Source organism: Pseudochaenichthys georgianus, chromosome 20 (genome assembly GCF_902827115.2).
Source record: "Pseudochaenichthys georgianus chromosome 20, fPseGeo1.2, whole genome shotgun sequence".
Classification (NCBI taxonomy): domain Eukaryota; kingdom Metazoa; phylum Chordata; class Actinopteri; order Perciformes; family Channichthyidae; genus Pseudochaenichthys; species Pseudochaenichthys georgianus.
Window position 1 is genome coordinate 21224271 of NC_047522.1, and position 13658 is coordinate 21237928.

General features: G+C 41.4%; 1 protein-coding gene and 1 long non-coding RNA gene across 4 annotated transcripts in view; one reads left to right on the plus strand and one right to left on the minus strand.

Moving 5' to 3' along the window:
- Positions 1-13658, plus strand: part of LOC117466108 (putative ferric-chelate reductase 1) — a 30168-nt gene that overhangs the window by 8404 nt on the left and 8106 nt on the right. Inside the window, exons 6-11 of the mRNA XM_034109264.2 lie at positions 8988-9176; positions 10039-10137; positions 10226-10373; positions 10783-10896; positions 12889-13004; positions 13157-13243. Of these exons, the coding sequence (XP_033965155.1) occupies positions 8988-9176; positions 10039-10137; positions 10226-10373; positions 10783-10896; positions 12889-13004; positions 13157-13243 (753 nt within the window). The remainder of the gene's footprint in view (positions 1-8987; positions 9177-10038; positions 10138-10225; positions 10374-10782; positions 10897-12888; positions 13005-13156; positions 13244-13658) is intronic.
- LOC117466109 (uncharacterized) lies at positions 3506-6890 on the minus strand. 3 transcript variants are annotated; one of them, XR_011645090.1, is made up of 8 exons: positions 6420-6890; positions 5912-6060; positions 5616-5768; positions 5119-5534; positions 4612-4734; positions 3998-4097; positions 3719-3832; positions 3506-3555 (listed from the first exon to the last, which is right to left on the minus strand). It is a non-coding gene; the product is annotated as an uncharacterized lncRNA (long non-coding RNA). The 3 variants fall into 3 exon arrangements; XR_004554236.2 differs by lacking the exon at positions 5119-5534; XR_004554235.2 differs by lacking the exon at positions 5119-5534 and having other exon boundaries at positions 3994-4097.

The following is a 13658-nucleotide window of genomic DNA, read 5'->3' on the forward strand; positions in this document are numbered from 1 at the left end:
TGAAAGCATGAATAAAACTACACATCTTCAGATGTTGTACATACAAGTGTCTGTGTGTACCTTGTGTGCACCACCTAGTGGTTAAAGCACGTTATTGAATTATTGTTTTTATGTGTTATATTTGATTAATATAAGATATAAAATAAGATTAAGATTGGTGCTTGAGAAGACTAAACATGTATCTGCAATTGACATTAATGGAAACGAGTAATAAGGTATATTAATTACTCGTTATTCTCTACTAATAGTTAATTAAAGACTATATATTATGGCTATTTTGTACATCCCTTTCAAGATTTCAAGATTTTAAAGATTTATTGACATATCATACACAACTACAGTGTAGTTATGAATGAATGAAAAACTTGGGTCACAGGTCCCTCAACAGTGCATTACAAGACATCTATCAATATGTGTGTATCTCCACCATTAAACTGTCATATTCTGCACATTTCTTATTCTATCTACATACATAAGAGTATAATCCATATGTATAATATCAGTTAAAATAAGTGCTTCAACATAGTTAACATTGCATGAAAGCAAGACCTTAATCTGTTATTTAATGTTTAAATAAAGGTTAATTCGTTTTTCTGTTTTGCACCTCCTCCTATTAATATCTTTGTACATCCTGTACTAAACTGTTTTATTGAAGAGATCACTTATAGTATCTTCTTGATTTTTTATATTCTATATTTCTATAACAGACCTTCTACTTTCCCCCTATGAAAGTATATGTACTCTTAATATTTTTTTAATCAAATATAACACATAAAAACAATAATTCAATAACGTGCTTTAACCACTAGGCGGTGCACACAAGGTACACACAGACGTAAAATGAATTTGCATGTATGTGTATTTGCATGTATGTGTATTTGCATGTATGTGCATAAAACCACATCTTCAGATGTACAACATCTGAAGATGTGTAGTTTTATGCATGCTTTCACATAATTTAACAGAATATTGCTATTATATATATATATATATATATATATACTATTTCAGACTCAGTATTTACATTCTTACATTCAAAATTCAATCCAATTCAAATCAGTAATATCTTTAAAAACTACAGTCCTTTTATATCAGCTGTGCACCGTTATGGTGAAAATATAACCTATCTATGAATTATATCAAATGTAAAAGTCAGCCGAATTAGTGTTGATACTGCAAGGAGACGTATTGTGTGAAGAGAAATTGAAGATGTTTTTTAATTGTTGATATATTTATGATCCACGTTAAGTATTCAGTTTCGGCGGCATTTCTTCAGTTTTTCCAAAGGTCTTCTCATCAGGGCGCTATAAATAAAGAACTACGGCAGATCTGTAATATTTAATGCAGCCGAACCGTGTATTACAATGCCGTTATGTGATGACTTTCAAAGGGAAAAGCAAGAGCACTCGGAATTAAGTATTATTTTATTCTTTTAAAATGTTTTCCGGATTTCATATAATATAAACACCAAATCCCAGCATGCATTGCGGCTAAAAACATCCAATCAGCGTAGCTGAGAATCTTGGGTAATCGCTCGAAATGCCCACGTCTGTTTCCGGTTATTTTTATTTTGAAATTCAGTTCCTGATAAACACCAAAAAAGCCCGAGATTATGGAATTAAACCAATAAATAAAAGCAAGGATAATTGTGTGTTATTGGTGAGTAAATAACAGTGTGTTATTTTGAAAAGAATAACAAATTAGAAGGAAAAAAAGATTTTAAAAATACGAGGCTCTGAGCACCATGTATTTTCCTCACAGACGGCAACACTAAAGGTCTACAATAAAGACCTAAATTAATATTTGGGACGTTCTTGCCTTTAGATTCTCCCAATAAGTCCAAGTACAGAGGGTGACTTTGCTGTGAAAAAACACATTTCCACCAAAAAAACGTTAGCATTCATGAAGTAATCTTCGTCATAACTAGCAAACTAAACATCATGTACATGTACTGCACAAATAATCAGAAATAAAAACTCATTACTCTCATAAAATGACATCAAAACACATTTGAATGGCCAAATGAACCTTAAAATAGGCATTTTCCACCGAGAATAACACGAAGGTCGGCCATCGTTGTTGATCACGTGGTCTATGAAGGTCTATGGGACGCCCTGCCCGTAGAAGCCAGAGCCATAGAGAGATAAACTCTTATCTCTCTATGGCGACACTCTTTGATGTCGCCGCCAGCCGGTCACGTGGTTTATGTATGCCGGGATAGTTCAAAACGCACTTCCGTGGCAATGCTTCTCTTTGGCAAAAACATGGTCAAAATAGTCATAGATTAAACCAACGCTGTTATTTTTTAAAGATTGCTTTCATATTTACATGATGTGGTTACACTTTGTGTGGATTGGCAATATTTACAAGTTTCGTTATTTAACGATATTTTGAGGGGAAAGTGTGGTAGCACAAGCAGGCTATGTTGCTGTCACTGTCAGGGCAGTCACGTCCGTAGTATAGTTGCGCTGTCATGTTCTTATATGGGACAGACAGACCGCAGCGATTGCGTTATTGAATGGTAAATATATATATAAAAAACACACACCCAAGTACATTTTCAGCTGTAATTGCATACTTTTTATTGACAGTATTGCATTTGGAGAGGCATGGTGACAACGGAAAGCTTGGTAGCCTATTACTTAGATACGTTTTACATTTTTGGAGGTAAACACAGCATGATCATGGTAAGACTATGAATATCATTTTACCACAACAGTGGATGAACAATTGATATATGTGTTTGAACAAGAACAACAGGAAGAACAAAGTAAAAGGGACGAACAAATGTGTGAACAAGTATTAAGAACAGTGTATGGAAAAAGTGAACAAAACAAAACAAAGTCTAATGAATGAGAATGAGAACAAAGAGGGTTAGGGTTCAACAGAAAAAGATTAATTCAGCCAAAAAACACAATTTTGATTAATCTAAAGTGTAAAACAATCTTCAACACAGACCAAATTAGTGCCCTTGGACAACAAAATATATAGTGGGGCAAAGAAACGATAAATTAAATTGAGAGAGTGGGAGACTGAAAATGATTATATGATAAATATTCAAACTATTTACAAAACTATTTACAGAAGCTCCTGTTGAACCATGGTTCAACAGAGCAACACAAACAGGTTTGTCAACAATACAAATTAAAATGACGAGGCCACTTTGCCAGGGGGAGGTGATCCAGCGACGAGACAATAAAGCAATTCATATTAAGTTCTGTTGAGACACCACAGGATATAAAAGCTTCCAAGCGATGACCTCTCCTCACCTTTCACCTGTCTTTCCTCAGGAGACTCAGGTCCTTCAACGTCTGCAGCACAATAAGCACCCACCCACAATTGTTGTTCGCACAAGCATAATTGTGCGAACAACAATTGTGGGTGGGGGGGGAGGGCATTTTACAAATATTTACAAACAACTATTTACAAAAAAGCAACTATTTACAAAAAAGCAATACAGAACTCTAGTCTAGGGCATCCAGGGGCCTAATCATTTTGAAAAAAACAAGAAGGTTCTTTGTGAAAGGGACATCCTCTTCATCTGTTTCCTGGGCCCTAAAAAGCAGAGCAAGAATAGGAACAGTGGTGAATAATGGGAGAGAATACAGTTGGGAGCAGACTGAACAGAGGACATAGCAATATTCATGTTAAAATGTTTGCACAATAAATATTATGGCACTTTCGTTTATATTGCATTTTAATAGATCAGTTGTCATACATAGCATTTGGGTGCTCTAATCGATCCGAGAAGGGGTTCCGGATGTATGGCTTCCCTAAGGACGTAGAGCGAAGGAAGAGATGGATGGCAATGGTCAACAGACAAAACCTGTGTCTGACAGAGGACAACAACAGCAGAAAACTCTGTCATGTAAGTAATGTTCACAGAGGTGACATGACTTATTAACATTTTAAAGGGCATCATATTTCCAAGTGTAGAGAATTATGACTCTTCAATGACATTTGAAGTGTGCAGGGGAAACTGATCAAACCTACCTACCCACAGGTACACTTTGAAGACGACCAATATATTGGCAACAAATCAGGAGGAAATTTGAGGTTGAGGCCAGATGCTGTTCCAACAGTATTTATACATCGGCCTAAACCGAAAAGGAGAAAATCCACGTCAAGGAGTATGCCTCCAGCTAAATAATGACCACACCTATTACTGCACATCAAACATTGGTATGATATATGAAGCTAACAATGTTTCCCATGTTATATCATTCAAGGATAGACTGCACTCCTAATGCAACTTTCAGATTATACAGCTTCAAAACTACCAGGGTTCAGGGATTCTCTGAAGACTCATATACCACATGTACATAATCTACAGATTTCTTCATACTGTAACATTGCCAATAGGCGAACTTAGATGAATGTCACTATACTGTAGGAGTATAGTGTACCCTTAAATGACAATAGGTGCACATGTAAAGGCAGCATACACATATAACAGCAATTGCCTTGTTATTGTTACAGAGATTCAGGGAGATATTGAGGTGGAGTTCCAAGGGAATGAAAGGGACATCACAGACAGAGAGAGTGAGACAGATGTCAGCAGACTGCCAGGGGCCAGTATGTCAGGGGCCGACAATCAAGAGGCCACCTTACCAGAGATCAGTGTGCCAGGAACCAGTCAGTCAGGGGTCAGCTATGAAGAGGTCAGGTGCTCCAGGGACCAGACTGCCAAGGGCCAGTTGTGACCGGGCTCACGTGGAGGATCTAATGAGGCAACTGAGAAGGGAGAGATTACTAAGAAAGAGAACCGAGAGGGCTCTGGTAAACCAGAAGAGGATTGATTCGGCATTAAAAACAAAACACAATTTGATTAATCTAAAGTTTCAAAAAATCTTCAACACAGACCAAATTAGAGCACTTGGGCAATCAGAAAAAGGTGGGATACGGTGGGGGAAAGACACCGTGAAAAAAGAGGTTCTGTTTTGGCACTACAGGATATAAAACCCTCCAAGCCATGAATATGCCTCTGCCTGACATCAGGACCATTCAGAGGAGGATGCAGCACGTCAAACTGGAGCCAGGAGTGTTGGGAGAGGTGTTTGATATGCTGAGGCTGAAGGCAGATGGCATGAGTGAGATAGAGAAGAAATGTGTGCTCACCTTGGATGAGATGTCCATCACCCCTAGCGTGGAGCTGCATCTGGGAACAGGGAGGCTGTTTGGGAACACAACTCTACCTGGCCACAAAGGCCAGGCCACTCATTCCTTATTTTCATGCTGGCTGGTGCTACTACGCGGTGGAAACAGGTTGTGGCTTACCACTCACCGTGGGCCAGTCCCTATCGCCAGTGCATACTGGCAGTTACATGGAGGATGGATCAGACCACTTGGCAGACTTCCTGGACACGCAGAACAGCAGCTGCAGTCCTCCTGACGTTCTGAGAGTGGAGCAGCTAGGAGACCTGACAACACCACCTGACATCACTAAAACCGAGTCCTGTGTGCTATACCACCTTGCAGGATACATCGTGAAAAGGGTCATCAGCTTCTCACTTTGTGACAAATGCCAGTGTGCCCTAGTGAAAAATGTCAGTGATGGTGAAAATGAGAGAGCTGGTCTGCTGGTATTAAAAGAATTTAAAAGGGGTGCACTTTACCGTCCATCAGATGAGGTTTTCACCCTTGTTCAGAACGTGGAGCAGCTGTTCCGTGTGAGGACGAGCGATTCCCTCATGGAGTCCTCAAATGCAGTGTCACAGCTGGAACAAGAAGCCATGTTGCTGGACAGCAACCTGCCCTCATGCCATGACCTGAAGAAAAAAATCCTCTCAACATACATCAGGCTGAGGTTAAGGATTGCATCAGAGTGCATCAGGGCTGAGAGGAAGGATAAACATAAAGGGTATCTTGGCAGCAAGAGTCAGAGTAAGAAGGCAAAGAAGACCCAACAGACCTCTGCACCGAAGGTCATAACATCTAGGCGATGTACTTGGCATCTCCATTCCCGGTCCTCCGTCAGCAGCCTCCAGCCTCCTCTTCCTTCAGCAGCAGCAGCCTCCGCCAGCAGCAGCAGCAGCAGCCATATGAGGCTGACATATGAGGCTGAATAAAAAAAAAGTGCTAATTATTTTTTTACAGTGTTTATTTTGTTAAAAATAAACATTTTGGATGCATGACCATGTTTTAGGCTCATCCTTCATTCACTGCTGTAGAGTATCCTATTCAGTAGGCTATCATTTGTTTAAGACTGAATAATACCTTTGAAGAACAATCATTAAACTAGTGTGTATATTACAACACAAAGGATCGTATCATATTTATACACATTCTCGCAGCCCGCGAGAATGTGTATAAATATGATACATTTTCGCGGGATCTATCAGGGGCTGGTCGTTGTAATTTACTGCGTGAACTGTTACTTTGCTAATTCTCAGTAGATCGAAAATGGAAACATTTCTCACAGTCACAAGTCAGCGTAAACGACCGCGTTCTCCAACGGAGCCGGTCCAGACGGACAACCCTGCTATCCACAAGGATCCCGATGTTCACTATGAAAACCGGGAGGATTGGGACCACGAAGAACAGGTGCCCCCGCCAACTGACCCGCTGCACCCGCAGCAGCAGGACCAGATAGCTGCTACCGCGAGCTGCAGTGGAAGCGCTGCTCCTCTCCGCACCGTGATGATCCACTGCCCTCATTTCCTCCACCCTGCTCTCTGCAGAGCTCCACTCCAGAATATACAACTTCTGCTAGTCAGTGATTCTCAGACACAGCGTCTCACCCTTTGAGCATCTCGGCAGAAATGAGCAGTCACTCCTCTCAGTTACAAATGGTCATTTTAAATGAATCAAGAATGTGTTATATTTTCCGACATGGCGCATTGTTCGAGGCGTGCTGACAGTGAGATCTAACACGGGGAATTGTGAATGAGGAGAAGAGAACTGAGGAGGAGGAGGAGGAGGAGGAGGAGGAGGAGGCCAGAGAGGAGGAAAAGTGCGTTATTTAGGCAATGTTGTTAGTGGGAGTTAGGGAGGGACCGCCCCTTCCAGGTGTGGATGTGTGTGCGTTGTCCGGTGTGTGTTACGTGAAAGTCATGAGTGTTACACTATTGATTGGTTGAGAACGTTTTCGACATTGAAGGCTTGAGTGATCTTGAATAGCGGTGAACGCTACAATATGAACAAGCTCGTGCTTGGCCCACTGGTATTGTTTGTTTATTTAGAAAATTAACTAGCAACGCCGTGCTGTCATATAGCAACTGCTAAGCTACTGCAGCAAAAACATCCTGGCGCCGCCCATGGCTCTGGTAGAAGCCTGACGGGCAACCCTGTACGTAATATAGCGACGGGGAGGGGCCCTGACCGTCCATCAATATGTGACGGGATGGGAGTGAGAACGTGTGTGTGTGTGTGTGTGTGTGTGTGTGTGTGTGTGTGTGTGTGTGTGTGTGTGTGTGTGTGTGTGTGTGTGTGTGTGTGTGTGTGTGTGTGTGTGTGTGTGTGTGTGTTGGAGAAATACTGTTTTCTCCACTCTTTGGGTTGTTTTAATGCACTGATATCATGTGTGGCTCTGAACTGTGTATGACCTTGCAGCTGCCTCTTCTTGTGATAGGAGGAGGCAGGGCATTTCAGGTTGTTGATATTTATGAGAAGACAGACTTGCTGTCTCCTAAATATCATTGATCATGACATCCTAAAAGACATCCAAGTGAATGCACCTGACAAAGAAAAGATATACTGGAAGAAGAAGTTGTGTACACAGAATAAAGAGGGGTTGTGGGAACGTACAGAAGGCAAATTTGTATTACCAAATAGCTTATTTCGATATGCAGCTATATTGAGCCTTGGGGATGGTGGAAGTAATACAGAAGATATTCACAGCCTATGGCTTTACAAACTACTCTATAACAAAATTGTTTAGCATGTTCTGTGTGTGCACAGTATAACCCTCAGGGACAGTTCAAACACAAGAGAGGTAACATATCGGAGCCAGTATCCGCTTCAGCACATTTGCATGGACTTTATTGAACTAAATAAATATGAGGGAATGAAATATTGTCTAACAATCATTGACATGTACTCCAAATGGATTGAAGTTTTTCCAACTAGGAATCCGGATGCATTGACAGTGGCTAAAGCATTGACAAATCACATAATCCCACGTTTTGGAATTCCGGAAAAGATCTATAGCGATAATGGCACACACTTTGTAAATAAAGGTCTATGACCGCAATGAAGGTCTATGGGACGCCCTGCCCGTAGAAGCCTGATGGGCAAGGGGTACCCTGTACGTACGCACGCACGCACACACGCACGCACGCACACACACACACACACACACACATCATCTCGGCTCGCGCAGCACGCTCACAGGCACCTTGGAGGGGCAGTGCAGGCATATTGTCATTCAAGAGATGCATAGTTCTTTTGGAAAACTTGTTTTAGCCTATTTACCTCGTTACCGTAAATAATACTCATTACATTGACACATGCATTATTTGTGATTTTAAAATAATGGTTGTGTATTAGCGACCCCCACAGATGTATGATTTCACAGCGTCCGTGGGAGCTCAGACCCCTCCTTATGGGAGCCCAGCTCCCATTGGCTCCCACATAACTCGAACCCTGCATGTTAGGTAATGAAAAAGAGTATAGATGGACTTTTATTAATCCCTCGTGGGGAAATTGTTTCTCTGCATTTGACCCATCCTAGTGTTAGGAGCAGTGTGCTGCCATTTTGAACAGCGCCCGGGGAGCAGTGTGGGGAACGGTGCCTTGCTCAGGGACACCTTGGTAGCAGTTGGGACTTGAACTGGTGACCTTCCAGTTGCCAAGCCAAGTCCCTATCGACTTCGCCACCACCGCCCTAATAATATAATAATAATAGGGGACCTTTACCCGTAACATGTCGCTGCTCACATCTTATGACTAGAAGCCTTGAACCTTGATCTTCCGACCTGGGTCATATTTGTTATCCAAACATGGTGGTTCACGATAACAATGTCCGAAACGGTCTCCTTCCTCCTCAGTTCAGTTCAGCGGGATGTGGCCTCAGTAAATCTTGCCTCAGAGATCCAGTGGGCTGTCACCCAGAGTCAGATCCCGCCTGTTTCTTCCTGTCGTTCGTTACTGATCAACAAGGAGGGAGTGTGACGTTTGAGTTGAGCGGGCCAGCTGAAGGATACTTGGCCTTTGCCCTCTCTCTGGACAAATGGATGGTGAGTTATATGATTCAAAATATTAATTCCCACGGCTGAATCCTCTTCAAATGAGGCAGACTTCTCAAACATGAATGAATTTGTACAGCTTTTGTAAAAAAACGACGTAGTTTATTTACATTTTTTCGACATCCTATACTATGTCCTTTTCCTGAATAGTTTGACATACTGTACAACCACATATTTTCACATACTTTTGAATATACTATACAAATAATCGTCATTCTTACCACACTGATTGGTTAAATAGATGTTTTGAGAAACGTTATTAAGAAATATATGGTGTAATGGATAAGGCACCTCTGGAGTAAGAGAATGTTGGTTTGATTCCCGTCTTCTAATAAAAGCTTATTTTTGTATTTTTTCGACATACTATGACTTTTCGGTCATTTTTACTGACAAATATATTATTTAGATGAGGGAGGACCCTTATCTAAAAAACAATTGTTATCACCCCCCGACCCTTATCTAAGAAAAGATATGCATGCTATACTATGACTTTCGGGTCATTTTGTTCAACACTTGATACTATGCCTGGTTTCTACACACTACAGTATGCTGTGCCTTAATTCGACATAATGTAGTTGTTTTCAATTTTTTCGACATACTATACAGTATGATGACGTTTCTGTCCTTTTCATCCACCTACTATACTACGCCTTATTTCAACAAACTATAACATACCTTATTTCGACTTACCCCTGCTGTCAATTCTTGTGATGTTATTATTGACGTGTTGTCATTGTGGTCCTGTTTACCATGAACTCTTCAACCTTCCCTTTTACAGTTAGACAAACAGCAGCTTTGGGACTGAACACAATGAGCTATAAATAGATGTATGTACATTGTTCTTCCGTTATAGGGGAATGATGACGTCTACATGTGTGTGAGTGATGGAGGCAGCGTCACCGTCAGTGCTGCGTACGTCTCTGGGCGAACATACCCTGAGCCGGCGATACAGGTACACACTCCGACACACACTGATCACTATCGACACACAGTTACTATGATGGCTGTATGTTTCACAGTGTTGACCGTTCTGTTTGCAGCAGGATCTGTGGGGCCGGGCATGGAGGTTGGCTGATGGGTTAATCCAATGTCGTTTCCAAAGAAAAATCATTCTCCCTCACGCCGACGGCAGGTTCAACTTAAGCCAGAGCTACTTCCTGTTTCTTGCAAATGGTAGATCTCAGCAGGGTAAGACAGCAGTGACTTGATGTGTAACATGATGGGTATGCAATGCTTACAAAGAAAATAGCTAGTTATTCCTGTCCACTACCAATATCAATCAATAACTTTATTAATCCCACCAGGGGCAATTGGTTATGATAATATGATGCCAGCCTAGGTCACGTTGGATGAATACTTAAATGAATGACCTAAAAGTTAAACAGAGAAACGGTCACTTTAACTTTTTGTTGTCAATTCCTGTTTTCGTATTTTTATATTTACACCTCGGGGTCATGTGCTTTCAGACTAGGATATTCATATCACATTGCTTCCTCTTCACAGTGCTATATGAGTTGACATGACATTCTTGTGCGTTTAATAACATTTTGTGTAATTGAGTGCAGAGTCCATGTTGTCAGCAGTTTGTCCTCCACAGGTTTTATCCACAGGCATGATCGCCAACCTCTCATCTCCTCGAACCAGAAGGAGATCACGGGTCCTCCTGAGGATCTCGGTGGCTCCCGCTCCCCTCTGCTCATCAAGATCCACGGTCGGTTGACAAACATTACATTCATGGGTCTACTTAGCATGTGCTAATGCTATACTATTGTAAGTCATTCTGGTGTGAAATATCATGCTAAAAAGACAACCTAGTCTCCCATCTGTGACTTCTGCTATGTGTTCTTTGATTCAGTCAGTCCCAATGAAAACCAACAAAAACCTTAGTGGAAAGCCAAGATGTTTTTTTTAATGGATAGATTAGCTTTAATTTACTATAGGGAAGTAGAGACGGGTGGGCAAGACAAAGCGTAACCGTACAGAACTTTCCAAAGGGACGACATACAATGATTTTACAACAACCAATAGAAGACAAGGACTTAAATAAAAGCAGAACTAATCACACAGATAAAGCACAGCTGGAGAGGACCGGCAACAACACAAGGGCAGCAGGTAAAAACAATCCAGGTGTGAAAACATACAGACAGGAAGTAAAAGCAGGCATAAAACAGGGGATGAAAAACGTTTCAAAATAAAACAGACAACACAAAGACGGAGCATGGCAGTCGGACAGGCATGCTTTAATTCAAGGCAGAAAGTCGATGATACCTCATTGCTTAAAGTGCCAGTGAAGTGCATTTTTTTGCGCCAAAATGAAATGGCAGTTTCATTCCTTACATATCATTGTGCCTGTTCATGGCTAAAATAATTTTAATTATTGATTAATTAATTATGAAAAATTAAAAAATATTTTTTAATAATAATGGCCGTCTGAGCCTACCGGAAGTTGCAGACGATAGCGGCGGTGACGTCACAAGATGGGCCCAGTTGTGATTGTAAACATGGCGGAGACTTTGGAAAGTGATACAAGTGTGAGAGAAATGATTGATTTTGACAGTTTTTCTCGATTTAATTCCATTTCCTGCCTTTCTACAAATATATTAGGGACTATAGTGTTAACAAATCCAAGAAAAATGTGTAATGTACATAATGAGTGTGCACATTTATCTAGTATCCTATCCATGTGAACCTGTTTTATTTGTGATGACCTCACACCCTCACCCGGGAAGATGTTTTTCTTTAAATTGAAGTTAAAGGCATCAATCTGGTGCACTTTGAGGGCAACATTAAGAGATTTATGGATACAGCTCTCAACACTCATATCAAACATATATTTCAATAATCAAAAAACATTGGAAGGATTTCTTAACCTATTTTATACAACTAACATAGATGGAAATATTTGTTTACATAGATGACCAAACCAACTGAGATAACTTAGGCTACAGTTTACAATCTAATCACTCAGAGTCCTTTACCTCCCTGAGCTGACATTATCTCTCTCAGTCCAACAGGAGAGGACTCTCCCTCTTGAAACAGCTAATCTCCGTTAGCTCCGAGCTAGCACTAGATGCTAACAACAACCCTGTAACTCTCTCAGTCTCTCTTTCTCTCTCTCTCGAATCGACCAGTGGCCTTTATTTGTCATGAACAATCAACGAATCTACGAAACAATGACACCAGCCAGACTCACCTTCATCTTTTGGGAACAGAAACATCGCCACTTCGGCAGACTTGACATTACTACAGCCAGCGGCAATGCATCGCTTCCCGTGTGTTTTTCCTCCCTTTTTCTTCACTGTCGCCTCCATTGTCAGGTTTTCTCGATGGGCAATCACTTCCAGTCGACTCCGACACACTTTCCAGTAAAATACTCGCTCAAAAACTTTGATAAATTCGACTTTGAAACAGAGAAACAATACACTGTGATGAATGTAAACACTTCGGAGGCGACCATCTTGTGACTTCACGCAGTAGCTCGCAAGCCACGCCCACGAAGGCGGAGGTCAACTGCGGATTTCACGGCAGCAAATTCAAAACTCATCAAATTAGTTGCTATTCCAACATCTTTTGATATGGGTTTCAATGGACAATTTTGGTCATTACTATATGTATTAGCATAACAGATCATGCACAGGCGCACACTTCATGGGGTCTTTAAGAACTATACGTGTTTTCCTTTCCCTTATCTCTGTTCCCTCAGGTGTTTTAATGCTGACCGTCTGGATGTGGATGGTGAGCACAGCCATCTTCATTGCTCGCCACTACAAAAACGTCTGGCCTGAGAAAACTCTGCTGGGACAAAAGCTTTGGTTTCAGGTGAGAGCACCAGTATCCGTTACAAATACAATGAAGCACACGCATGGGATAGGCTCTGACATTTCACATACAATATCTGAGGAATATAACACAGATCTAGTCTTCATCAAGTTTTAAATAGTCCACCTCCCTCCTTTTCATTCTCTCTGTAGCTTCATCGAACCATGATGGTGTTGGCTGTGCTTCTCACTGCTGTGGCCTTCACCCTGCCTTTTATTTACAGAATGGGATGGAGCAAGGTAAGAGTGTGTGTGTGTGTGTGTGTGTGTGTGTGTGTGTGTGTGTGTGTGTGTGTGTGTGTGTGTGTGTGTGTGTGTGTGTGTGTGTGTGTGTGTGTGTGTGTGTACATGGACCCCCTCCATGATTGCCCACCTGTCCCTCCATCTGTCTAACTGGCTCTTGCCATCCCATAATCTTTGTAGTGTGTGTGTCTCTGTGTCCCACACACACATCTTCACAACAACACACTCTGCCATCATCATTGTGTCATCGGCCTTTTCTTTTACTGGTGGACTTCAGTCTGAGTGTGTGTGTGTGTGTGTGTGTGTGTGTGTGTGTGTGTGTGTGTGTGTGTGTGTGTGTGTGTGTGTGTGTGTGTGTGTGTGTGTGTGTGTGTGTGTGTGTGTGTGTGTGTGTGTGTGTGTGTGCTTAGCA